This window comes from Podarcis bocagei (genome assembly GCF_964188305.1).
Source record: "Podarcis bocagei genome assembly, chromosome: 17".
Classification (NCBI taxonomy): Eukaryota; Metazoa; Chordata; class Lepidosauria; order Squamata; family Lacertidae; genus Podarcis; species Podarcis bocagei.
This window is the reverse complement of record NC_138143.1, coordinates 9,536,436-9,563,161: the sequence shown is the minus strand read 5'-3', so window position 1 is coordinate 9,563,161 and position 26,726 is coordinate 9,536,436. Positions and strand designations below refer to the sequence as shown.

Here is a 26,726-nt window from a genome sequence, read left to right as displayed (position 1 = left end):
CCAAAAAACGTTGACAAACCAGAACACTCATTCCAGGTTTGTGGCATTCGGGAGATTTGTTCAGGAGCCAAGCCGTTTGAGTACCAAGGTACCATTGTATTTCAGCGGAGAAAAGCAACTTTGCTTATCAAATCAGGAGAATCTGCACTCTTTGGCCCTTACCTACAGCCATGTTCATAACCACCGGATACTCACTTTCAGGCTTGAGAAGCAGAAATTCCCCTTTCTTCATGTCTTCCCTGCCTCTCCCCCCCCCCCCCGAAAAAAAAATCACATTAGTTTTACTTATCCAGTACATATTTCACACTGTCAGTCATAGCCACAGAACAATATCACACAATTTAGCAGTAATTTATGGCTTCGGAATTTATTTTTGAGGCATAGAGGCAATACTCCTGATCCCTCTGCAGTGGGCATGTGCTGAGGAAAGAGTGGGACTCGAGACAGGATTGTTATGAGGGTAGAGGGGGAAGACAGTAGTCAATTTCATGGTTCATCGAAGAAAACGGGGGTTTAGACAGGTGATACTGACAGTTTTATTGATGTTCAAACCAGCAACAATTTTGACCAACATTCCTATGATAAGGTGAAGGATGAGCTAAACTGGAGGAAACTCTGCAGTTCTGTGCCTGTGCATCTCAAGTTCAAGGTCAATTTCACTGGATATTTGAGACTGAAGCCAAGTACCAGGTCAGCTTCTTGGTGAGATCAATCAGGATATGTTCAAGTGCCGTCAGTTCAAACTCAAGCTTCAAAAAGGTACATCAAAGCAGAATTTTCCTTTTTTACATTTTCCTATAAAGATTTGCGAAAATATGTCAATTTGATATTTCCCACCAAATTAAAAAAGCAAAGCAACCCCCCCCCCAACGTTTAACAAAGAGATTCTGTATCCCCCAATACTAATGGGTTTCCTTTAAGGGGGGGGAAATGTCCTTAAAATGCAAGAATCTTTCAAACAACAGGTAAATCAAGTTAATACTAGAAAATATTAATTTCCTTAAAACTTCCACAACACAGAAAATGTTAAAAATGGAATTCATTCAATGGACACAAGTGCCAAAAAGCCGCTTTTAAAAGACTCGCGCTTCAAGATGTTAATGTTAAAACAATTTGAAATTAAACTCTGCTGAGCAATGTGTTACATGAGTGATGAGCCCTGCTTAGGCAAGTCTGGGGAAGCGAGACGGCAAAGGCAGTTCAGCCACTTCTCCAATTCTGCAGAGTAGCCCTGGGAAGTGGGATAAACTCAAACAGTCAAAGGGCCCCAAAGGGCAACTGTTCACCAGGCCCCAGTTTCCAGTACTACTTCTGAGAATTAATTTAAGAAGAGTGCCAAAGAGCTGCAGTTACATGGTGGGTGGCTGCTTAGCAGAGGAGGATGAAAGGTAATACCAGGGCTGGGAAAGGGGATTTATGTGCAACATTACAAGGTATTCCTCCATCGTGGCACAGCCTCTTCAGTACAAGCACAGCTATCAAAAAGATCATCAGAAGGCAGGTCACCCACGTAGTGCAAGCAGCTCTCTGGAACACGGATGAAGCACTGGACTTCTTTCAAAGGCCAGTGGAAAGGGAAGGGAATAATACTACTGACAGAATTAGCTGATGAGCCCAGACATATTTAGGCATTGTAGCACTGTGCATTGGTGGGGGGAGGGAGGGGGGAGGGATTTGCAAACAAAAGAGCAATCTGTTTGCACACACGCAGTCAGCTCAGATGGGAGGAGGTCCAATCGAACCCATCTGCCATGTCAACCTTTCCCTGAACATCCTGCTTGCCAGTCCAAGGACTGCCGTGGGATGCAGCTGGGCTCAAATGCAGCCCTTGTTTCTTGGGGAGGGAAAGAGGAGAAGGTGCGCTAGTTCTGCTTTTTCCCCAACTGCCCAGTTTCCAAGGTAGAGTATTTTCCTCCAGCCAGCAAAATTGCCTGGGACATTCTAAAATCATACCATTCCCCCATATCCCAATACGTGCCCCTTTAAATAAACGAATATTTATATAGAGGATTTTATATAAAACTCTTTTCTTTTATCACTCGTCATCAAAGTTCTGACTCAGCAGGAAGTTGGCCGCCAGGTTCTCATTCTTCTCGCAAGCAAAGTAGGCCTGGATCACCAGGCTCTCAGGGAAGCCCAAGGCCTTTAACTAAGGGTGGGGAAGGGAGAGAGAGAAAGAGAAAGAGGAAAGGAAGGGGGAAAGTTAGAAACGCTCTGATTGGCAACACTGTGCGTCCTACAATCTCACCTTTCCTGTAAGGAGCCAACTGCCAGGAATGCTGCCAATGAGGATGATGATAAATAATAATAAAAAAGGTAAAGGGGCCCCTGACCATTAGGTCCAGTCATGACCGACTCTGGGGTTGTGGCGCTCATCTCACTTTATTGGCTGAAGGAGCCGGCGTTTGTCTGCAGACAGCAGACATGTGGCCACGTGGGTCATGTGGCCAGCATGACTAAGCCGCTTCTGGCGAACCAGAGCAGCACACGGAAACGCCGTTTACCTTCCCGCTGGAGCAGTACCTATTTATTTCCTTGCACTTTTTGGTGTGCTTTCGAACTGCTAGGTTGGCAGGAGCAAGGACAGAGTAACGGGAGCTCATCCCGTCACGGGGATTTGAACCGCCGACCTTCTGATCGGCAAGCCCTAGGATCAGTGGTTTAACCTAATAATAATAATAATAATAATAATAATAATACACAGAGATCCCAACATGCTTATCCTGTGTTGGGTCAGGTCTGGGCAAGGCGAGTACCAAAATAAGGACCATGGCACTCTACAGCATGGTTTACCACAGGAGCGGAGTAGGCAGACATCATTAGTAGGGCTAGCGTAATTATCAGTTCAGCTGCAAAAAAGGCTCATTCTTGTGTTGTCACCCTTCCTGGAGGAGGCACACGAAGAAGGGCCTCAGATGATCTCAGGGTCCAGGCAGGTTCATATGCTCCCATACTGTGGTATGCCCTTCCTCTTCATTTGCCTCAAACATAAGATATATATATATTTGCTCAGGCTTTCCCTGGCCCTTAAGACTGGACCTTGTTATTACTGAACTCGTTTTTATAATACAGCTTTACAGGTTCTTGTTTTTCTCTCTGCTTTCGTGATACTGTTTTATTGTTTATTTGTTTGTACACCACTTAAAGATTTTAACATATTAAACAGTTTAGAAATGTTTGGGGTTTTTTTTAGAATCATCAAATATTTCAGTACAGAAAACTGGCTTGTTTGATGCAGAACTGGCTTATGAATAACCATGGTTCTATAGCCTTAAGGTAAAGGTAAAGGGACCCCCTGACCATTAGATCCAGTCGTGACCGACTCTGGGGTTGCAGCGCTCATCTCCCTTTATTGGCCGAGGGAACCTCCGTACAGCTTCCGGGTCATGTGACCAGCATGACTAAGCCGCTTCTGGCGAACCAGAGCAGCGCACGGAAACGCCGTTTACCTTCCCGCCGGAGCGGTACCTATTTATCTACTTGCACTGGTGTGCTTTCGAACTGCTAGGTGGGCAGGAGCAGGGACCGAGCAACAGGAGCTCACCCCGTAATGGGGATTCGAACCGCCGACCTTCTGATTGGCAAGCCCTAGGCTCTGTGGTTTAACCCACAGCGCCACCCGCGTCCCTCTATAGCCTTAGAGAAAGACAAAAGCGAATGAAGCAAAACCACATGTTCAGAGCTCACATGCCAATCAGTTTATTGCCAGGCTGCTGGCATTTCTTGCCCTAGAGCTCCTGTGCTACCCTCAGACTCTACTGCGGGGCTGACTAACCTTGTGAGCCCTGAGGGAGTAGTTTCCAGCATCCCTGCCCATAGGCCATGCTGGAGGTGGCTGGTGGGAGCTGGAGTCCAACATTATCTGGAGGTCCACAGGTCAGTCAGCCTAGCTCTAGCCCACACAGCAAGGTGATGGGGAGTGACTTATAACACTAGGCAATAACCTGAAAGTCCCACCCTTTCCACTGTACCCACCAAGATGCCTCTGTAGCCTACAGGAACTAGCGCAAGACGTAGAGGCCACCACCCTGGCCGCTTAACTGTTCTGTATCTCATGAGGGAGCAAATCCTACAGGGAGAAGCTCCAGTACAGAGAGCAAGAGACTTCCCTTCTTGTCCCTGCCCCAGGCCACTGCTCCCCTCTTTTACCCTTTCTATGGCTTCTTTTTCCTGAGGCGTGACTTGGATGTAATTCATCTGAGGGGCTTCCTCCCCAATAGCACCCATCTCTCCTTCAATGTCTGCGATGTCAGGTACTTCACCCAGTGGTTCATTGAGCATCTGAATGAACTGCTCCTGGTGTTGGCTGATTTGCTGGAGGAGGAGGAAGAGAAGCACTTGCTGTTATCAATTAACACATGCCTACACCCCGTGACCCCTCAGGGCCCCTGGGACAACAAACCTCACACAAGCACCTCCAAAGGACACCAAACCCTCGCATGAGACCCTCCAATTTGAGGGAAAGAGAGGAGACCTGACCTGCCGTCCTTTTCTCCTACGTTGAAGTCCTCACTCTTATGCCACTGAATTTTCAAGTATGTTGTATTCATAATCCTCCTCCTCTAGCCACAACACACACTGCATCCACTGTTAAAGCTTGCCCATATATAATTAAGGCAAAGCAAAGGAAGATGACTGAGCCAGCAGTGATCACCCTAACCCAGGGGTCAGCAAACGTTTTCAGCAGGGGGCCGGTCCACTGTCCCTCAGACCTTGTGGAGGGCCAGACTATACTGGGGGGGGGGGGAATGAACGAATTCCTGTGCCCCACAAATAACCCAGGGATGCATTTTAAATAAAAGCACACATTCTACTCATGTAAAAACACAAGGCAGGCCCCACAAATAACCCAGAGATGCATTTTAAGTAAAAGGACACATTCTACTCATGTAAAAACACGCTGATTCCCAGATCATCCACAGGCCAGAATCTAGAAGGTCATTAGGCCAGATCCGGCCCCCGGGCCTTAAGTTTGCCTACCCATGCCCTAACCCAAGGCCTAGGGTAGGCAAATCAGGAGAACTGGGAGGAAACTGAGCCATGAGGGTTGGCAGCAACATTTAAAGTAGGAACCCCAGGGAAGCAAACACTCATCTGAGAAGCAGGATCTGGCTGTACAGGTCAATGACATGCAAACAATGCATACAACAGCACAAATGGTGCTGCCTAGCCAGGTTAGCATACCCACTTGGCTCTGTTGTGCCTGCTTTTTCTGCTGAAATACCAAACAACACCCAGAGAGATGCTGAGAGTCATGCTGCCCATGCTGGCACCAGCGGGATCTCAGACCAGTGTAACTTTGACCCATCTGGTTGCTCCAAGGCTGTGCCCAACAGACTGAGACAACAAACAAAGCCCGTCCGCTCAGTTACCTGCAGCAGCTGAGGGTTCTCTTGGCCTAACTGCTGGAGCAGGGCTGGGAGCAGAGCTGGGTTCTGCTGGATCACCTGACGCATGTTCTGGAACTGGGGCTGGTCTCGCAGAAATTCCAGAGGGTTCTCTCCTGTAGATCCAATGAGTGTTAAAGCCATGCATGCGAGCAGAACAGCAGCAAATGGGGGAGGGGCTGGGCATGTGGATAGAGAGAGGAGTGTGTATGAAGCCATCAAGGCGCAGCACTCTCCCAACACGCCACTAAGCAATGGACTGCAGCCTAGTTAGGCACAACTGTTACTCCCCATAGTCCACCGCTCCAGTAAACTCTTTATATGAAAGGAGGGGACACACACCTTCTGGTGCCGACTGCTCTTGAGGCTGGCTCTCCTGGATGGAGGCTCTCTCTGGTTCTGGGCTACCTGGGATACCCTGCAAAGTTAGAGAAAGCAAAGTTAACGGAACTACTTCCAGATCATACACTTTTCAAGATTCCATCCACAGCACACTAATGGCTACCTCAGAGACTGATGGTGTGTGGGAACTGTTCAAAGCAAAACAAATTATGAAGGCAATTTCTGTTGGGGCAAGACTTCCAGTGACAGGGGGGAACATTTCTGCTCTCCAGATTTCCTTCTCCAAGTCCAGTCGTGTCTATTGCCTGCTCACATCTCTTCAGTTTCAATTTTATTTTCCCGTATTATGTGACTAAGGATGTTTGCTTACTTTTACAAAATGTTCATTCTGACGGGATTTTTTCTGACTTCCAAATTTACTTTAATGTAGGAGTGCAAGGATCCAGCCCTCAGTCCTTTGCAAAGTGCCCAACTAACCTCACAACTGTTTAGATAAAGCAAGCTCCTTGGTTGGTATCCGTGGTCTTCCTCTGTGCTATACTAAGCAGGGGAGACACCAGAGCAAGCAAGATGCACAGAGCTGAGAAACCAGTATGGAGTCATCCCTCTAGAGGACCTGTCTGAGATGGTTCAGAAAGCATGGTGCTCTGCCTCTTTCAAGCAACCCAGGCTAGCAACAGAGTTGCGGCAGCAGTGAGCAGAAACTGATTATAGCACACCAGTGAAGTGGAAGGGAAAAGAAGCCAGGAACACCCCTTGAAGAACTGGCGGAAAGCCCAAAATATATTGATGAGGTTAGGACAAACCCAGCATTTCTCCTTACCGTTAGCAGGTATTCCACAGCCCGGTGAGGGTTGTTGTAGCTGGCCCGTAGAGCTGCCACCACCCGCTCTCGCTCATAGCCCATTGACATGATTTCATTCAGCATTGTCTCATACTCTGAGCCAGTAACTGGAAGCGGAAATGGAAGACAGTTTGACGTTAGGGGCAGAAAATGTGCAACTATTTCCACCTGACCCATGCATATGGGAAGGGGAGCAAGATGGGCAGCTGGACTGGAAGGCAACAGGTCACTTTGCCATTGCCAGCATCCTCATTACAATGTCTGCAGAACCAGGAAGCCTTGTACTCTTGGGGCTTTGAACATCAGTAAGCTCCAAAGTTTCAAATCCAGTTTCTATTCCCAGATCTTCAAAGTTCCTCTAACGGCTGAGAACAGAATTAAGATCTCAAGCCTCTTTCCACCCAGAGACGACCCTCTCAAAAGCCCCCCGAGTTTCGCTAATAAATCTCATTCCCCTTACAGAACTGGAGGCTGCATCAGGATTCCTGGGTTTTAACCACTAGACTGCTTCCAGAAATGGGGAAGGAATCCAGAATTTCCAGTTTCCATGGCCATAGCTCAAGTGCTAGATGCTGCTCCTTATATAACACGGCCACAAAAGGGCAAGCAGGTGCCCACTATGCCGTAACTTTGATGGAAATAATACAGGTATCAGTGGCTGATGACAGAATTTGGGAGTGAAATCTGCCGAACTGTTCCCACAAGCAGTGTTCAACTTTTAGACCCAGGATCCATCTTTAACCCTAACCTGCAACATGAGACCCACTTAAATTTTTACTATGCATGGTTCTCTTTTGCTGCCTTCTCTCCCCTAGAGCAAAAATGACAGTGCAGCCTCAGTTGCAACCCACTTGTGGCTCCCAGCTAACGCTTGCATGCCGGATCCCCATGAAACACTGGTGAAAGGAGAAGTGTTTTAACCACTAGAGACCGTTAGAGGGCAGCACTTCCTAAGTTATGCCGTGCTGTGTTGTATTTATAAGTCCATCAACCATGGATCTGAAGACCATAGAAATTTAACAGTCAAAACAGCGGAATAGGGAGAGAATGGTCCCAATCTTATAAGAGCAAACTGCAGCCAAGGAGCTGAGAGCTCTCCCCCGTGGCAGGCGAAGGAAAGGCGCTCACCTACCTAAAGTGGAAGCTGCATCATCTTCACGTCCCATGCTACCTGAAGAGGGAACAGAGCTGCAAATTTAAGAGAGAGAAATAGTAGCTGGGTCCTTTCAGATAGCTGGCCAAGAAAACTGAAAAGCCAAATATAAACTAAGCAACAGAACAGCTGGTTTTCCCTTCAGTCATACAATCTCTCTCCTACCCCCATGGCTGACAAACAGCAAGCAACTGCTTTGCCTAACGATTCTTACCACCACCGAGGCCTGGAGTGCAACTACAATCGCCACATTTCAGGGGTACTGTTCTGAGAGTGGGTAGTGGTGCTAAAACTGGTGGTACGAAGCTATGAAGCAACAGAGGCCAGGAGAGGAGGGCTGCTCACCCCCAAAACACATGCTCTTATGTACCTTCTTGTTTCCCGCCCCAATCCTGCACCCTTTTTATAGCCGTTTAATAACACCAGTTAGCAACCCAAACTGCATTCTGACATCACAGACCCTCACCTCCCTCTTCCTCTCCAAGACTGAGATTTGAGGCACGTAGGCTGTGTGGTCTGCAGCCCACTTTCAAACCCACTCAAATCTCCACGTGTGCAGAAAGAGTTTCCATGTTAAAGTCCTCAAACGTAGAGGAAAGACTGGCAATAAAATCTAACAGCTAAACAAACACAAGACCACAACCGGCTGGTCCAAGTGATGGTAGGCTAATTCTTGTCCCATTAGCATCTGCTCTAGAAGTTATCCCCCAATCAGTTTACTCCAAACTCCAAACATTGTTGGATTTTCAGAACCAATCATGATTTCCAAGGCCTAGAATTTCTCCCTCCATTATATCATTCCAGCGTCACCTACAAAAGAAATGAGAGTGCGGAGGGTGGCAGGGCAAGCCAAACTTACCCAACTGATTCCTGGGGGGAAACAGTCACTGTCTCTTCAGGAGGCTTCTCCTCACTTGTTGGAGTTCCTAGTGGGGGTGAAACAGTAGCTGCTCCAGGCAGCAGCATCTGTCCAGAGGATTGTGTAGGCTCTAATGGGGGCGCTGCCTCACTTGGTGAGGGGACAGGAGCTCCTGAGCCTGTTTTGTTCTGAACAGAAAATCAAAATGAGACTTAAAAGCAGATACAATGCATTTCTATCCCACAGAGAAAAGCGAAGGGGATTGTCCTTCAAGTTAATTCTGAGAAACCAAGAGAAGCTACTCCTGGAATTTTCAATGCCCTGTAATCGCCTTTCTTGGATGCGCCCACACCCCAAGGCTGGAACCTGCACTGTCAGAAACACGCACCAAATCTGCTTCCTAGCACACCATCCTTTGAACCGCAGCAAGGCGGGGAGGGGAGGGGAAGCTACTGAAGCAGAATCAGTCTTCTGTTCCAAGGAAAGCATTCCCATGAAGTAATGGAGGTGCCCAACCATACCTTGGTGACCATCACCACCACAAAGTTCTTCTCATCAATCTTGTACTCCTTGATAGGGACATCATCACTCAGGATCTTGCCAGCATAGATAAGCTTCTGTCCCGACACTGGGAACGCTTCCTTGCCCTTTTCAGCCTCAATCTTCTCCTTAAGAACTCGGACCTGTGGGTCAAGACCAAACTGGTTCCACCATCTGTCTTGTACTGAACGCCTGAGAGTCAAACATTTTCCACCCCAATAAGCGTGGCTGTAGAGATATTTGAATTGGTCCGTAAGCCACATTCTTCCAGCACAGTGAACTCTGTCCCGTATCTAATGCTCTTCTGAGTACTGTCTTTACTCCTAATGAGGAGAGATGGGTTCAGAAAGTCCCTTGATTCTAAAAGCTTTTAGGAAAGCCAAACCTGTTGCCCTGCCATCTATAAATACCAAAAGCAAGAGCAGACACAGACTTCATGGTACTTTCACCAGTTCAAAAAAACTATCCCCCCCCCCACCAAGTACCATTCATAGGCAATCTTCCCAGCTTCTGGGACTGCTCTCCATTCCCACAAACACAGTACAGCTCCACACCTCTGTATGATTTTATGATTATATGGTGCTTGGTAGCATATAAACACCACATTCTGCACTACTGTCAAGGTTCAGGGAATCCTTTCCCTCCCCTGGTGGCAGCAAAAAAAAGCAGGTGACAGGAAGAGTCCTTACCATGTAATTTATTCAAGATTTACAGAGCAAGACAAAGGGATGTAGTCCCTATCCATCAATGGCGTTGCTCCAAGTAAAGTCCCACCCCCCTACGTCGTCCCTATTCTACATCACCCATGCACCAGCTAATCTAAGTTTTCTGCCTCTGAGCTCTCTGTTCTACTACTCCCAAGGCACGCCTGGTTCTGGGAGGGGGTAGTCAGGAATGCTTTCTAAAGACACTGAGTCTGTCAGCTGTCTCTTCCCTGGTGCTTTTTCTTCTTCCTGCTGTTCCTCTTCCAATATTTCCCAGCTTCTGCCCTCTGCAGCCTCTGAACTATGCTGCTCTGCAAACCACTGTTCTAAATCTATACCAGGCACAGGCAAACTCGGCCCTCCAGATGTTTTGGGACTACAACTCCCATCATCCCTAGCTAACAGGACTAGTGGTCAGGGATGATGGGAGCTGTAGTCCCAAAAATATCTGGAGGGCCGAGTTTGCCTATGCCTGATCTATACTGTCCTCCTGTTCTCGGGAAGGTTCAGGAGAAGGGGGGGCACCATTCAGTCCAGCCCCTGACAACTACATTTGTAAGAACTCAATTGTTTCATGGTGCAGCACCCAATCTTTGTAACTCCCTGCCTATTGAGATCAAGCTGGCACCTTCACTGTACAGTTTTCAGCGCCTGTTAAAAACATTCTTGTTTCAAAAAACCTACGCAATGCTTAAAAAGTTGAGGTAATTTTAGTATTTTAATTTTCGCATGTTTTAAATATGGCCATGGATTTTTCTTGATTTTCTTGCTTATCTTTTTGTAAGCCGCTTTGAGATTGTTTTTGTTTTGTTTTTTTACAATCAAGCAGTGTAAAAATTTTATGTAATAAAATAATAATAAGAAACAATCATCATCCAAAAAGAGAAGGTTCAAAAAATGAAAGGAGGTCTTGGATTTAAACAAAAAGAAACTTCCTTGGTAGGGCACAGAAAAACTTTCACCTTTGTGAACAGTCAGCAATTGCACAGTCAGTGGTTTAGGTTAAAAAGGAATTTCGCAAGATGAGATTGCACAGAGAGGCAGTTGTCCTCTGCATTGTGTGGCTGTCTCTCGTGAAGGAATCCCCAAAGCTGTTTTATTTCTATACTTCTGTGCAGGGTGAGACGATGGATAAATGGTCCTGCCCTGGCCGTACAATTACATTTTGATAAAAAGAACTCAGTCCACCAGGATGCAACATATACCTCGCACGAAAGGGATCACGCAGCTTGTGACAAAAAAATAAATATTTTTTCCTTTCAAAAGGTCATGTTTGGGAATCCTTACTAAAACAGTTTTGGAACTTGAATCAAATCAGAACATAATAAAAGCTAGCAAATTGGTTAAGTTCAGGGCTTATTCATATGTAGGTACTGGTGTTTGAAAGGATTTACTTTGTTCCACTGAAGTTAAAAGCAAGTTGCCAAAGAGGCATGCCTCTTGACCCACAATAGGCAGAGACTGCAAAATAGTAATGAATTCTTAGCAGTTACCACTCCTCCTATGTGTTCTTCCAAAATTATATGACAAGGGAGGAATCAAGGTGATTACTCCAGATTTATGTTACTTTGGATTCATATTCAGACTCACTTCATTCAAACAAAAACAGATGAATCAGTATAATGTTGAAGCACAGGAGGCAGAAATCTACCTATAAATAGCATGGGTAATAAAATACACAAAACACTGATTTAAAATCAAAAGCTGAGGAAAGATAGACATTGGTGGTGGGAAAGAAGCTACCAAAACAACAATAAATCTGATAGACTGTGCCCTAGGACAGTTGGTCGTGGAATTGATCAGAAGAGTGGCAACTCTGGACCTAATCTGGAGTGGTGCCAAAGACCAGCGGAGAGATGTGTGTACCGTTGAACCAATTGGGAATAGTTACTATAGTGCTATCAAATTCAATTTATATACAGACAATTGCCAAGAAAACCCAAAGGTCACATTTGACTTCAATAGAGGGAACATCCCAAAAATGAAGGAATTGGTAAAAAGGAAGTTTAAAAGGCAAAGTCAATAGGATCACATCTCTCAAAATGTTCAGGGGTTGTTTAAAACCACACTAGAAGCTCCGTTTAAATGTAAATAGCAAATAAAAAGATACCACCAGGGCCAAGAGGATCCCAGCATGAATAACAAGCAGAGTTAAAGAAGCTATCAAAGGCAAGAAGGCTTCCTTTAGAAAATGGAAATCCTGTGCAAATGAGAAGAAAACAGAACACAAACTTTGGCAAAAGAAATGCAATTGAACAATAAAGGATGCTAAAAATGAATCTGAGGAGCATCTTGGTGAAAACATAAAGACTAACCGCAAACAATTATTTAAATACATTGAAGGCAGGAGACTGGCTGGGGAGGCGGTTAGTTGGACCTTTGAATGACAAGGAAGTCAAGGAATGCTGAAGGAGAAAAAGGAGATTGCAGAGAAGCTGAATGAAATATTTGTATGTATCTTCCTGCACAGTAGAAGATATATGGGAGACCCCTGTAGATGAACTAACTTTTAGAAGGGAACCTGCCAAACTGAGACAATTAGAGGTGAAAAGATACAAACTTCTTACAGGCCCTTATTGAAAAAAATATAATTTGACAATTGCTGAGTCTGGATGGCATCCAGCCAAGAGTTCTGAAGAAACTCAAATGTGAAAATACTAAACTTCCAACAAAAATATGTAACTTGTTCCTAAGATACCTGCCTCCATACCTGAACACTGGAAAATGATCAATGTAGTGCCCTTTCACAGGGAGGGAGGGGGGACTAGGGGCAGGGGTAATCCTGGACACCACAGACTGGTTAGCTTAGCATCTCTTCCAGAAACTGGTTGAAAGCATTGTTAAAGATAGAATTATCAAGCATACAGAAGAACAAGTCTTACTAAAGCAGAACCAGCATGGCTTCTGTAAAGGTAAGTCCTTTCTTACTAACATTTTCAGTTTCTTTGAGAAATAAGCATATAGATCAAGGTTACCAGACGTCCCCATTTCCCGGGGACAGTTCCTGGATTTACAAATCAGTCCCCTGACAAAATCCATCTATTTAGTAGGGAGTTGAAAAGTGTCCCCAGATTCATTGAAAAAAAATCTGGTCACCTTAATATAGATAGAGGTAACCCAGTTAACAAATACTTTTTTAAAAGCTTTTGACAAAGTACATAAGGTACCTCAGGTACTCCCAAGCAAGGTTAGCAGTCATGGAATAAGAGGAGAGGTGCTCTTCTGGATCAGTAACTGGTTAAAAGGCAGGAAACAGATAGCAGGAATAAATGGACAGTTCTCCCAATGGGAGGGATGGTACAAAGTGGAGTCGTTCAAAGTATTGGGACTTGTGTCATTTAACTTTTTCACAAATTATCAAGGAGCAATGAAGTAACCAAGTTTGTTGATGATGCCATTTATTCAGGATGGGCAAAAAAAATAAAAATCTTAGTTTCACACATACATTTATGGGGTCTTAACTAGCAGCAACTGACCAGGAACAAGATGGATAGCTTGATAAATATATTGACTAAGAGTGCAGCAGCTGTGAAAAAGGTGAATGCCATGCTAGAGATCACTAGGAAAGGGATTGAAAATAAAACTGCTAGTATCGTAATATCTTTATACAAATCTATGGTGCAACCACACTTGGAATACTGGGTACAGTTCTGGTTCTTCCTTCCTCTTAAGAACAGAACTTGGGGCCATCCATTGAAGCAGAATATTGGAAGGTTCAGGACAGACAAGAGAAAGCACTTCTTCACATGACACAGAATTAAGCTATAGAATTTGATCCCACAAGAGGTAGCAATGGCTACCAACCTAGATGGTTTTAAAAGAGGATTAGGCATTGATAGAGAATATGGTGGATAGTCATGGCGGCTGTGCTCTACCTTCAGTATCAGAGGCCATATGCTGGAAGTAACAACTATGAAAACAAAATGATGCCAAAATAACCAAAATGTAAGCCAATAGGTTGCACTCATGTTCTGCTTGCCACAGCCTCTGTGAGAACAGGATGTGGGACTGCATGTTCCTTTGGCCTGGCCCAGCAAACTCTTATTATGTTCTTGATGGGGGAGGGGAGATTTCAGGACTACAAATACTAGGCAAGGCACCCAGAATAGGAGATGCTAAATCGGAAAACCACCAATCTGCATCTGATTTTGAATTTAAGCACGTGCAGGGAAAGCTAGCGTAGGGAGGAGGGGGTGGAAATGGGAGCAGCCCCTTTATAGATGTTGGTGTAACTAACTATGTGCTACACAGCACAGGGTGTGTATGTGGAATTAAGAATAAAGCACGAGTGGAAGGAAGGCGCCCGGGGCGCGAGCGCACGCGTGTGTGTTACGTGCCCAGCGGCAAACAGATCAGGATCAAGGACTGTGGCTACACGTGTGTATTGAGAGAGAGAGAGAGAGAGAGAGAGCGCCTTCGAGAAACCCCTACTTGACAGCTTTTCCTGTGTGAGCTTTGTGGCAAAACAAACGAGGTTGTTCTTTATGGACTAACTTCTAAATCGGGAGAAGTTGAAGGATCGCCACTGTAAGGCGACCCGGGAGTGGACTGCTTCCCTTTCCCTCCCCACCCCCCGAGGAATCTCCTACGAACGAGAGAGGGGGATCTGGAAAGCGAGAGGCGAGGAGTACCGCCCACTTAACCTGCAAGGCGAACGGGGGCTCCTGGCGCAAGAGGGTTGGGGGCGCTGAAGAGGCCGGGGGAAGGAGAGGGGGGTGGGGAAGGGGAGGAGGACGACGACGACCCGCCGCCCCTCACCGTCTCGTCAGGCTCCATGCGGATCTTGAAGGTCTGCTGCTGGAGGGTCTTCAGGGTGACGGTCACAGCCATGGCGGGCGGGCGGGAGGGAGGCAGGGGAGAGGGCGGCGGCGGTAGCGGCGGCGGCAACTGGCGGTTCCTCCCAACGGACTCAGCTGGGGGTCCCCCACAACAACATGCAACTTCACGACGCCGCCATTTTAATCGCGTCCGAGCGCCGCTTCCGCTCCCTGACGGGCCCTTCCCACGTGACAGGGGCCAAGGAAGACAGGCCGAGGTGTTCCTTAACCATAGAGTCAGGAAGGCTAGAAAACGCACGCACACGCACGTTTCCCGGCTTCCGGTTCGTTTCGGGGATTTCCGTTTCGCGCGCCTTCTGCGCAAGAGAGTACCGCCGTGGGAGGAGGGGGCGATTTAAGTTGGGGGTCGCTTTCGACGGGGATTTCCTTTCTGGGCATCCAACGTTAAGGAACAAATAGGAAGTGATGCGGTACGATTTTCCCATGGGAGGACTCGGGGTTTACTTCCGAGTAGGCGCCTCCAGCCTGTAAATAATGACAGGGCGACTGTACAATGCACGACTGGTGCTAGCTCCCCATCGCCTCCATGCCACCCTTCTTAATTATGGGTATATTTGCGTTTCCATTGCGATTCGGTATTTTCCCCAGGTGAATCAAGGTCCTTGTGCAGTACAGCATCAGCTACTGACTTTGCCTCTCTGTAGGGTATTAAAGGCAGCCGTTACATTTGCATGCAAGGTGAAAGAATGGCTCTAAATGTTAGCAATGATGTTGATTTCAGACAGTGGAAGCAGGTCTAGAATTTTGTACTGAATGGGAGCCCAGCCACGTGACAAGGACACTGACCATAGCTTTCCTTCCCTATGGGGGAACTTCACCAAAGCAAGACTGAATACTCAAGTGATTCTCCTAAAAGGAAAGCATTACTTGTGCTAGAAAGTAACTCAATTCCTCATTGACAAGGGACAGGCCACAGCAGCTTTCCATAGGATGGGATGATAGCTTCAGGTAAGAGTCAACTAGAGAGTAGCCATGCTATCATTTATTTTCTACTATCCTATATTCTCTTTCAAGAGTAGAATTTTATATACTCAAACCACTTTTTGGCAAGTGACCTTGCTTTGCTATGGAGCACGTAGTAGCTCAGAGTACAACAATCATCCAAACACAGTACAACACAACAAATCTGTTTTATGGGCCAGACATGAAGTTTAATTTAATAGAAATTTTCTTCAATCTTCCATACATTCAAGTGTGAACAAGTGAGATGACTCCTCGTGTTAGTCTCTTCCTCCATAGGCTCTTCAGTTCCTAGCTCTCTGCCCGGACACATCTAAAGCAGAAATTTATCACCCCCACCCCTAGTGATCCTCCGGCTGAAGCTCTGCAATGACCACCACCACACCCTGACACACACAAGGCTGTCATATGAAATATCTAAAAGCTAAGGGTGCCATCCAAATTGGGTTAAAAGTAATAGTTTGCTTTGCCCATTGCACTTTGTGCTTTTTTAAAAAGCACCTGATTTGTCTAATGGGCACAGCAGCAAAAGTGACCGTTACTACTCTTAGAACAAGACAGGATGTCAACATCCGTTGTCTTACACATCATACAATACTGGTTGTCTCAATTTTGTTTTCCTGGAAGCCATCTAATATTCTATTCCCAGGTATCCCACCCCTTTTAAGTATGAAACCACCATTTGGAGCTTCAAGTATCTTAAAAGGATAAGCAAAAGGGCAGGCAATACAGGGGAGTTCTGCTTTATGGACATCCATTTCTGGAGGGTGACTGGAGTCAAACTTTAGTGAAAAAGTGGCCATATTCTTAAAAAGAAAAGAAAAAGATGGTCAATGGCATCTTCCCCATTTCAAAGGGTTATGTTCCTACAGTTAGCCACCTTAGGACACAGGTTCTAGTTCTCCCTCTACACACATGAATGAATAACTGATGACATTTGGGAAGAGGGTTAAGACAAACAAACACACCAATAAAAAAAAAGTTCTTTTGTCTCATAGAGACATTACTGTTATCCCCTCTCCTTTGTTGGGTTCAACCAAGCAGACTGCATGGTACAGGCCCAGGGCGAGGCTCAGCCAACAAGCACACCTAACCACCCCTAATCACAGCTCATCCTTCAGTGGGCCATCTGTTTCTTCCTCCTCATCCTTTTCTTCCTCTTCCTCCTCATCCTCTTCATCCTCCTCATTATCTTCACCCTCCGGCTCATCGTCTCCTTCCTCTTCTTTCTTCTTCTTGTCTTCTTCCTCCTGCTTCTTTCGTTGCTCCTCATCTTGCTGCTCTTTCATTTTCTTCTCAGCATCCTAGTGACAATTTAAATAGGGGTTATCATATTAAGTAGGACTCAGTAGTATGGTGCTAAAGGCTTGAAAACCATGCAGCTGCTCTCATCTCTCAGCAAAGATATATAATAGAAAATGTAACTTACAGAAGTTAGGCGATTGCTACAAGCTTTGAGTGTTTGTTCATTCCATACTTAAAAACTCATGGAGGGCAGATAGATGAACAAATACAACAGATAGTAAGCAAAAATCAAACCTCCATATTTAGACTGACAATTTCCCATTTGTGCACAATTGGCAAGGGGGCAGAACAGGGCAGGCTTATGCACATCCCATTGATGGATGCAGTGCCTCAGAATGCAACCTCTCCATGTAAATGGGGAGTTGCTTGCATATGAACGGGGGAAGGCCATCACTTCCATACCTTACCACTGTGTTTGACAAGGCACCTGACTATTAAAGAGAAGCTTGAGCCTTGGGCTCTGATCCACCAACTAACTTAGCTTTCTATATCCCACCCTTCAGCATACTATACTTCCAGGGCTAATCATGAAGTATTAAGAACATAATGATAAAAAGTAAGGAGCAGCAAAATAAAAGCAGTTGAAAACAAACAAAAAACCAAATTTGATCTCAATAGAATCAGAGTTGAAAGAGACCTACCCGCGCCCCCCCCCCCCAGTAGGGCTGGGTGATATTTGGTTTTGAATATTGTGCCAGATCACCAGCTAAATATTGTGACATTACAAACATTGTGGTATACCATTATAAGGATGGAGCAACATTGGCTGGCTTCATGGTTTTTCCTGTATCATTTTTGCCAGCGCCTGCTTTTATGATTCACTGCCCCCTGCTGAGCCAGCAGAGCTAATACAGGCTGCAGGAATTGAGAGAAGCATTGGTTGGCTTCATGGTTTTTCCCACATTGTGATTTTTGCAACACACACCAGGATTCGTGATATTTTGCAAGGCCAAAAATTATGAAACCAGTATCACAATATGGACTTCAAACCGGTTTTGGGCGATATATCATAGAAGGAATGAGATTGAGGCCAAAAGTCATCCTCAACATTTTAACATAGTCCATAGCAGTTTCTAAAGCTCAGACTCTGGAACTTGCTCATTTGAAGTGGAGATGAAGATTATTCATTTAAAGCACTTTACAAAACCTAGGTAAAACTAGATGATGTGGTGATGACCCTAGCCATAAACATCAAGAAAAATGACTCCTCACCTTGGTGGCACCCCAGGTTTCATTGCCAACTTCTTCAGCAAATTTCTCATCATCAGTAATCAGGAAGTTGTCAAAAATGGTGCCAGACTTGACCTGTAGCAAACAACAACAATGAGCTCCAATGTTTCTACATAACTCTAGGTGTCTCGGACAGCTTATAAAGCAATGAAGTGTTTCAGCATCACTTCCAATCACACTGTAAGTTGGTTTTTAAATCAGCCATAATTTATCCACCATCCGCTCCAGGTTCATTTAAGTATTTACACTCTACTTTTCTCTCATAAATCCTGCAGCTGAACACAGAATAAGACAGCACAAAATTGCCAATAGCAGCTGCTGCTTTTGATACATTTTGAATCAAGACCACCTTAATAGCATCTTAAAGTGTCTTGGATAAATATTGTTTATATGTTCTCTTTTATTACTACATCGTAGATATGGTATTCCTATAATTTGGTGTCTGTTTGGACACAAAATTAGATTTGAGACTGCTCACAACTTGTATTAACATTTATATTACTTATTTCAATAATTTTTATCCTGCTTCCCCACTAAATGAATGCTTGAGAAAATTGGCAGCTGTGGCAACTAATTTATCAAGTTAGTATGTTTTCTGTTAAGTTACTTATAGTTTTCTATGTCATCAAAGCATACACAACAGGAGTATAATATACAACAATCCTGAAAGGCAGGAATGCCACCAGTAGATCCAGAATACATTCAGATGTTGGGGCAGGAAGCACTGGAAAAACAGGAAACTATGCAAACTTGCATCCTTAGATAACATTCTTCTATGCTCAACATCTGACCTGAACTTTTTAATAGTAAGCTTCTAGCCAGGTATATGAATGTGGTAACTTCTCTTATGTTGTTTGTTGTGAACTGAGCATGGAGAAGTGGGATATTGTATCAAGAACTCACCTGCCACAAGTCCAAGCCAATGACACCAAAGTTTTCAAAGAAGTAAAGGTCGGGATCAGGAGTGTACTCAGGATTATCTATCTCGGGATGAATCCATTTCCCTTTGTAGTTGGGGTTGTCTATCTGACGAGGTTTCCACTCCCCCTGCAAAAATATATTAATAAAAAATATAGGAAATCCAGAACCTATTACAACTGACACACAGAGCCAGTTTTAAAATAAATCTCCAATACTTAAGTGGCCAGCATGTTTGATAACTTAAGCATGGAAGGGACAAAAGAATAAAAAATGAATGGTTTACATTAATTCCAGTTTTAATTCAACCTTATACATGTAAGTGTACATTCCACATAAGGCTCTGGTGGCGTTTTAAAAAAAGGACACCAATTACTGTACTTTTCAGTGTATAAGACTAGGTTTTTTTACAAAAAAAAATCATGTTTAAGATAAGGGGTCGTATTATACATGGATTGTGCATGGGGAAACGTGGGATTGGTTGATGCCGCGAGCCGGAGACTGTGTGCAGTGTGTTATTGTTGTCTGCGGCAAGGTGATTGGGTGTCACTGCGGCAATTGGGGGAAGACCTTAGGAGGATGTTGTGACACACGCATGTTAGCATTGGTCAGGCAGGTGAGTGATTTCCCCCCAAAAAAGCTCAACTCCTCTGGGCAACCTCCCCTCATTTTCTTAATTTTTAGTCCCCCAAAATAGGGGGCGTGTTATACATGGAAAAGTACAGTATGTTCATATTCCTGTCTTGTTCAAGACATCCAAGGATCAATTTGATTTTTTTCACCTGGATCATATTACTAACTTGTTTTCAACATGTCTATAACTACCTACACAGAAAAACAAAGATAACACTGAAATTTTATCTATAGCAAGGCCATCTTAGAGCAAGAGCTTGAAGTCTAACTCCAGTATGATAGGCTAGTGTGATGGTTCTAAATCCATAGTAACAAACCCTCTTTGCATTAAGAGGTGTTTCAAGGGCAACCCTAAAATATTCTATATTAAAAATGACATTTTGATTAAAGACTAATTAATCATGGTGGACATCACTTTAGAAGAGGCATTCATCTGTGTAAGGGACAAAGGGGTGTCTCTTCTAAGACTTTCTTTTAGAAGTCTATTACTCAATTAGAGGCACTTAAGTGAGGAGTTTGGTGGTGTGGCTTTAAAAATGAAAACATCCAACACTGCAGCCTTAGCCACTATTTACCTTGTATTCTGGATTTTGGATTACTGGTGGTTCCCACTCGCCATCCATCTCTTCATCCCAGTCCTCAGGCTTCTTGGCATCAGGATCAGGAATATGTTCTGGCTTATCCCAGTCCTGAAAACAAGTTGGGGGAAAAACGGGTATTAGGCAACGTTATCACCCAACCAAGATCGGTATTGCCTTCCTGCATTGCAGGGAGTTGGGCTAGATGACCATCAGGGTCCCTTCCAACTCTACAATTCTATGATTCTGCACAGCCATCAGTTGAAGCTACAGTGTCACACTCTCTTCTCACCCACTCACAAAGAACGTAACCATTTCCCCAGCTCCCTCTTATTGTCTACCCCACGGTTGAAACTCTGGTTTCAAGTCTGGTGCCTCTGTTTACATTGCTCTTAAGTGCTGTGTATATTGTTGGTGCTATACCACCACTAGTACACACTAACCTCTGGTTTTGTGTCTTCAGGATCATCTATCTTAGCTCTTTCATCCCAGTCATCTGGTTTCTTTGCCTCTGGATCCTTAATTTTCTTGGGAGGCAGGAAATCCCAGTCATCCTCCAAGCTGCCAGACTCCACTTTGTTGTTGTCAATCTTTACTTCATATGTGTTATCAGGCCGCACGATGAGGGTATAGAGATGTGTAAACTCGTCATCCTGTCAAAGGAAACAGCTTAAAACTGAGGATAACAGATTCCCTTTAGCCTAGGGTGGAATGCTTTTCAGCAAGAAAAAAAAAAGGCAGATTTAAGTCAAGCTTCCCACTGATACTGCATACATTTCCTAAACTATCGCACACGTCTGACTACTAGACCATGTTAATTTACAATTAAACAGAGTATTATTTACACAGCTTCATTTGTAAAATGAATACATTTTGCATGCTTTCATTTTTTACCTATGGGGAGTTCCTTATTCCCATAGAGCCTCTATTGTGAACAACAATTAAATATCAAAACCTGCACACTGGACAATTCTCCTATTTCCAAACAATTAAATGCCCACAATTGTTTGAGGCAAGGCTGAAATTTCTGGGTAGATTCAGAGTAGTATTTTAATGATATAAAAAATGAATGTTAGAATGTAAATAGTTGCATCTGATAAATCAACAAAAGTATCAATTTAGACAAAAGACTCATTTAACTCTATATATGTTACAGAGCACCAACACGTTAAATTAAGAAATTTCATACAGTATTTATAAAATTATACCCAATGGTAGGCCTATGTAGAGTAGCTCCATTGAAAATAATGGCCAGTGATCTCATTGGGTGCAGTCCAATAATAACTTTGGGGAATACAACCTAATATCTGGTTTGATTTAATTTAATATCAATTCTATCCATTTTTATCCATACTGCTTTCTTTCTAGGATCAGAATTTCAAAAGGACTTTGCTCAGTTAGGTCTCCAGACACTCACTTTACAACGGATGTCCTTATTGATTAAGACATTTTTGCCTTTGTAGTTGAAGATCACATGAACTTTCTTGGTACCTGGGCCACAGATATCAGGACCTGCATTGGAGACAAAGGGCATAGGATTCATAACAGAATTAAAATGCGAGGCCCACACCCAGATGATCAAAAGTGGGCAGCAAGCATTCAGTTCAGTCTCAGACTAACACCACAATGCCCACTTACAAGAATACAGAAAATACTCAGTTCACTACTGCATAGCTTAATCATTCCCCAATAACAAACGATATTTCTCAAATTAGGTGCCATTCCAAAAGCAGACTGATGTAAGTGTTGTAGAATGGTTTCCAATGCTTGCCTAGCACCATGCAAGGCTATACCCCCTGCCCTCTAAAAACCAAGCACCATCATGCCCATTTACTAGCATACATGGAGGAGGCCCAAGGGAAGGAGCATCAACCCTCAATTTGCTGCATGGGCCTCTTGTTGACCCCCTCCTGCAGCCTTATAGATTAGCAACCGCCCAGACAAGTATGTATTTCAAGCAAGCGCACTCACCAAACATGATGTTGTACTCAGAATCCCCATGCATGTCCTCTTGGTTCAGGGTTGAGGGGAAGAGTTTCACATAGCCACCTCCACAGTCAATGTTTTGTTCATGTTTCACTGTGAACTGGACCACCAGGGTCTTATCCTTGTTGCTGAAGCGATCAAAGGTGGCAGAGAGTGCATAGAAACGAGCATCCTGACTTGTCTGAAGTCCTGGGAAGATGAAACACAGACAAGGTGTATATAAGAAACGGGGATATCATTATTATAGATGACAATAGTGTGCAAATCTGATCATACAATACCCTCACACAGAAACCCTCTCAAGTTTTTTATTACCTGGGGGACCAGAAGTGGAAGAATAATCCAATGTTTACAAGTCTGTCTACAAAAGTTGTGGCAAGTGAGAACTCAGGGATGGCCTGATATACTACCATTTAATAAGGCAAGCCTGATCCTGTGCAACACTGCAATCATCACCTTCAGATTAAGGACTCCATTTGTGACTGAATTAAGAGAACACAGTCCTCCAGAACATCTCCTTACCTTTGTCTTTCTCTGCATCTCCATAGAATTTGCCAGCAGTAAGCTTGAATTTCCCATAGTCAGACTTGTGCTTTGATTCTACCCAACGGTTTGTCCAGGCATCTAAAAGGAACAAAAGGAACAAATTTTGAAACTAAAGAGCTACAATGATTCACCACATACATTTGGTTAACACTGGGCTACAAATGCTCCCAAGACCACAGAGGGCAAATAAAACCATTCAAATGCAACATGTGGCACAAACATTTTTTTCTGTTCAGTTACAAAAATAATTTTTGCAACAAGCTTACAACGTTTTTGCAATGTTGCAGTGACCCTGTACAAGGAAACAAAACGTCAGTCAAAATCAGTCAGTTTTGGTTACAAAAGTTCAGGCCCCACCTTAATTCTTTTAAAATCAACTTACCACTCAACTTGAAGCAAGTTAAAATGGATACAATAATGGAGTATCTGGTATGATGACTACAGGTATGAGTTGGGTCCAAAACCTTGCTCTTGGCCATGACATGTAATGGCAGTCCCAGGACAAGACAGTCTCAGGACAAATGCCCAACACAACATCGACTTTGCTTGAAGTGATTTAGCATATAATGGGTTGTGACAGATTTATATGTGGCCAACATCCCAACCCCTTTTCAATGCTGTGATGCATATGAGATCTGTATGCTGATTCTGCTTTACTTGTTTGGCAGAAATGACTGGCAGAATCCGAGGCCAGGGAGAAGAGTTGGTGAAAGAAGACTGGAAGAAATTTAAAGACTATTTACAGAAATATTGTAAAATTAATGAATGTTAGAAGGATGTAGGATAGAAACTAAGGGGTTTCCAGCTGTAATGCTTTAGGAGATACGGGGAAAAAAGGTTTATAAATGGGTAAAAGCTTAATGGTAAGGATTTGCTGAACTAACAAATTGAAGTGGAATACAAAGAAGGGAGGTATGAGGAGGTCTGGGGAAATAAGCGTAAGGAAGATATATTATGGAAAATTATTTGTTTTTTAACTGTTTTTATGTTGTATTTTGTTTCTTTTTATTATTATTTTTCATTGTTATATTCTAAAAAACTTTAATATCTTTTTTTAAAAAAAAGATTCTGCTTTACTTGTTATTAAATGACTTCCCCTGTTGGCTACTGCAGCTCTTGCCAATCTGGCTCACACCAGGTGTTTTGGGAGCACAATTCCCCAGCAGGCATGCACCAAGTTAGTGAATTGTGGTTTACTAAATGGTCCTGTTTTTGTGGGTTCCCTTGATCTTTCCTCCCAGCCAGATCTACTTCACAAGGTTGTGGAAGATCAAGCTGGCAACATGAATTTGACCCATAGCTCATTAAAAGGGTGAAATGCAAAAAATGAGCAAATTCTGATCATGTGTAAGTTAACACATTGAACACAAACTGAACTAGAATTTGTTAAGATAAAACACTTGTCTTAACCTGCAAAATCCTGGCAACAATTTCAGCAGTGAATAATAACATGCTTTGCCTGATCACTGCAGATGCAAATGATCTACCTAATTTCTGTCCGCCATAAATTGCCTACATATAATATGCTAGAACAGAAAAGCAGTATTAGCACCTTCACTTTTGGGGTACTGGTCCCATTTAAGACAGGGCACTGCAACTGCATGGCTTTCTAATGAAACAGCTTTGCTATGAAAAGTATTTAATTAAAAAATGTGTAATTAAAAGTTCAGATCCACAAATGAAATGATTAAGACATAATCCTATACATGTCAAAACCATATGCCAATGTGTTAAACATGGTTTACTCCAAGTTAAATGAAGATTGCAGCTTAAATCTCTACAAAGAGGAACAAGAGAAAATGCATGTCAGACGCTCCACAGCAGCTGGGCCTCAATACTGGCAATTTCAACTGTATTATCAAAAGGCTCTACTGGACAGCAGTGGTATCCCAATAACTAGTATTGAGGTGCTAAAACAATCTAAACAGCTTCCACTCCCATCTTGCACCAACACCCATTTCAATCCTTATTGCCATGCACATAACCCATGAAAACCACCATATTTCTGTAGAGTTCTTAAGAGAAAAACCAGCTGGCAGTGTCTACACTGCTTTTCAATTCTCTACACCAGGATGCACCTGTCATTTTCGATACTCCAGCAATGGGCGGTCTGTGTGTTCTAGAGACATCCCCACAGCGATCTATTTAGTCCGTGTTCTATATCCCCATGGCCCCTGCTGATTATGGCTTAATTACCAACTCCCCATCGCATCCCAGGTCTAGACTAGACACAACAAGACCTACGTCCTTGTCACACATGCAGTTAAGGTAGCATCCTCCCCAATGTGTATGCATGTGTGTGTGTGTTGGGGGCGGGTGGTTATAGCAGGTTCCATCACATCTGCTAGCTTCTCTCAAGCGCGGCTCTTAAAAACAGCAACTCAAAGGCAGCATATGAAGCTGCTCCTGTGAAATGAGAAGAGTATTGGCAGGCTGAGTTGCTCCTGAAAAAATGGGAAGGAGTGTGTCAGAATGAACGCATCAAGTTCCCCCTCTTAAGGTGCAAGGCTTCTTAATTGCCCATTTTTACCGGGGGGGGGGGGAGCAGCCATACGTTCCTCTCCACATCCTGCCCTTCATGTGACAGGATCCTGGAGCTCCCAAGGAAGCAAGCCAGCCCCTTCTCACTCCCTACACCAGCCTTAAGGGACGCTTTCTTCCTCCTGGTTCTGACAGCTGCAGCGCTCGCCCCCCCCCCCACTCCCCGAAACCGAAACCCGGCCCGCTCCCAGTCGTGCCTCGGCCTTTGCTGGCTTAAGCCGCAGAGGGGCCTCCACCCCTCAAGCCCACCCTCCCACCCCCAACATGGGAATAACGCCGACCCCGTGCGCCCTCACGAGGCCGCATCGCGTGGAAATACTCGGAAGGGCTGCAAGGAAAGGCGAATATCGAGATCCTGTCAGACGACACTTGACAATTCGAGGGGGGGCAGAGCCTCCTAAGATGGCGGGGGGAGCAATTACATCGATGCGCCGATCACCCCCCCCCGCTGCCTCTAAGCCTCTCCTCAGGCGGCACAGCCCCAAACGAGACCCGAACCCCCGCGGCCCAAGGGAAGCCCACCCGGCCCCTGGGAGCCTTCAACCCGGCCCCCGGGAGCCTCCAACACGACCCCCCAGCCAGCAGCGACCCTCACCTCCGTCCCCGAATTCCTCCCTGAAGTACTGGGCAGGCCCGGCCGACGCGAGAGCCAGCAGAGAGCAGAAGGCGAAGAAGGGACCCATTGCCCTGTTTAGGTTTTATTTCCCCGAGAGGCGGCCCTTTCAAGAAGAGCAAAAGCTTCGGTGACGGAACCGGACGACAGAGCAACTGCGGCCGGCGAGGAGCTTTCGGTGCCCTTTTATAGGGCTCTCCTCCGAACGCCCGCCCACGCCGCGCTCCGATTGCTCCATCCGGCCCCGGCCGGCGCTGCTATTGGTCCGCCGGCAGCTCCGCGGGCTGGGCGGCACCCCCGAACGTTGGCGTCCCAGATGGCTGCTTCTTATTGGCCGCCGGTCCCGGCCAATGAGGCACGACCACGCGTTCGGGGGGAGCCGCCCCCCTCCCCTCCGCCGTGGATGCGTCACCCGATCTTTTTCCCTTTTTTTTTCGCAACAGCCCACGTGAGCCCAGCGGGGTTTTAAAGGGCCAGTTCACGGCAATCTTTCCCACGCCCACCCCATCGCCTCCCTAGCCAACGCGTTAACTGGAATAGCCATATGCAGAATGTGTTCCCAGCACTAACAAGCACACCAAGGAAGCACAGTGAACAGCTGAATCAGCCTTGTGCTATCTAGCCAGGCACTATCTAAATCAGGGGTCAGCAAACTATATGAATCTATAAGGCCCATGCAGATGATCTAGTATAAGGTCGCTTGGTGGGCTTCCTCACTGAGCAGGTTTACAACCCCGCCTCCATCCCAA

The 26,726-nt window shown here is 44.9% G+C and overlaps 3 protein-coding genes across 5 annotated transcripts in view; all 3 read right to left on the bottom strand.

Annotated features, from left to right (window-relative positions):
• The window catches only part of LOC308576719 (tetratricopeptide repeat protein 39A-like), a 33,110-nt gene extending 32,861 nt beyond the window's left edge, over positions 1 to 249 (bottom strand). The window contains exon 1 of one of the 2 annotated variants that reach the window (XM_081176570.1): positions 163 to 249. The gene's annotated coding sequence lies outside the window, so the exon portion shown is untranslated. The remainder of the gene's footprint in view (positions 1 to 162) is intronic. The other variant, XM_081176571.1, reaches the window with a different exon arrangement.
• A 91-nt stretch (positions 250 to 340) lies between these two features.
• RAD23A (RAD23 homolog A, nucleotide excision repair protein) lies at positions 341 to 14,831 on the bottom strand. Of its 2 annotated transcripts, none has more exons than XM_081176829.1 (9): positions 14,588 to 14,831; positions 9,107 to 9,268; positions 8,586 to 8,773; positions 7,706 to 7,761; positions 6,553 to 6,680; positions 5,730 to 5,805; positions 5,373 to 5,503; positions 4,150 to 4,314; positions 341 to 2,149 (listed from the first exon to the last, which is right to left on the bottom strand). In XM_081176829.1, the coding sequence occupies exons 1-9, from the start codon at positions 14,657 to 14,659 to the stop codon at positions 2,036 to 2,038; spliced, it is 1,092 nt and encodes a 363-aa protein (XP_081032955.1). In that variant the 5' UTR covers positions 14,660 to 14,831; the 3' UTR covers positions 341 to 2,035. The 2 variants fall into 2 exon arrangements, with proteins under 2 accessions (XP_081032955.1, XP_081032954.1); XM_081176828.1 differs by having other exon boundaries at positions 7,706 to 7,740; positions 14,588 to 14,804.
• Positions 14,832 to 15,796: 965 nt separating this feature from the next.
• On the bottom strand, positions 15,797 to 26,147 carry CALR (calreticulin). The gene is made up of 9 exons (XM_081176728.1): positions 25,960 to 26,147; positions 22,800 to 22,901; positions 22,263 to 22,466; positions 21,709 to 21,803; positions 20,735 to 20,944; positions 20,289 to 20,402; positions 19,066 to 19,209; positions 18,145 to 18,237; positions 15,797 to 16,931 (listed from the first exon to the last, which is right to left on the bottom strand). The coding sequence occupies exons 1-9, from the start codon at positions 26,045 to 26,047 to the stop codon at positions 16,731 to 16,733; spliced, it is 1,251 nt and encodes a 416-aa protein (XP_081032854.1). The 5' UTR covers positions 26,048 to 26,147; the 3' UTR covers positions 15,797 to 16,730.
• Positions 26,148 to 26,726: the final 579 nt, after the last annotated feature.

Excerpts from the sequence above, each read along its gene's own strand:
- CALR (XM_081176728.1), bottom strand. The coding sequence starts at position 26,047 with ATGGGTCCCTTCTTCGCCTTCTGCTCTCTGCTGGCTCTCGCGTCGGCC. Across the intron at positions 22,902-25,959 it reads GGAGGAATTCGGGGACGGAG|ATGCCTGGACAAACCGTTGG; the intron begins GTGAGGGTCGCT and ends TGTTCCTTTTAG. Across the intron at positions 22,467-22,799 it reads AGATGCAGAGAAAGACAAAG|GACTTCAGACAAGTCAGGAT; the intron begins GTAAGGAGATGT and ends TCATCTTCCCAG.
- RAD23A (XM_081176829.1), bottom strand. The coding sequence starts at position 14,659 with ATGGCTGTGACCGTCACCCTGAAGACCCTCCAGCAGCAGACCTTCAAG. Across the intron at positions 7,762-8,585 it reads TCCCCCCAGGAATCAGTTGG|CTCTGTTCCCTCTTCAGGTA; the intron begins GTAAGTTTGGCT and ends TTAAATTTGCAG. Across the intron at positions 2,150-4,149 it reads AAAAAGAAGCCATAGAAAGG|TTAAAGGCCTTGGGCTTCCC; the intron begins GTAAAAGAGGGG and ends CCCCACCCTTAG.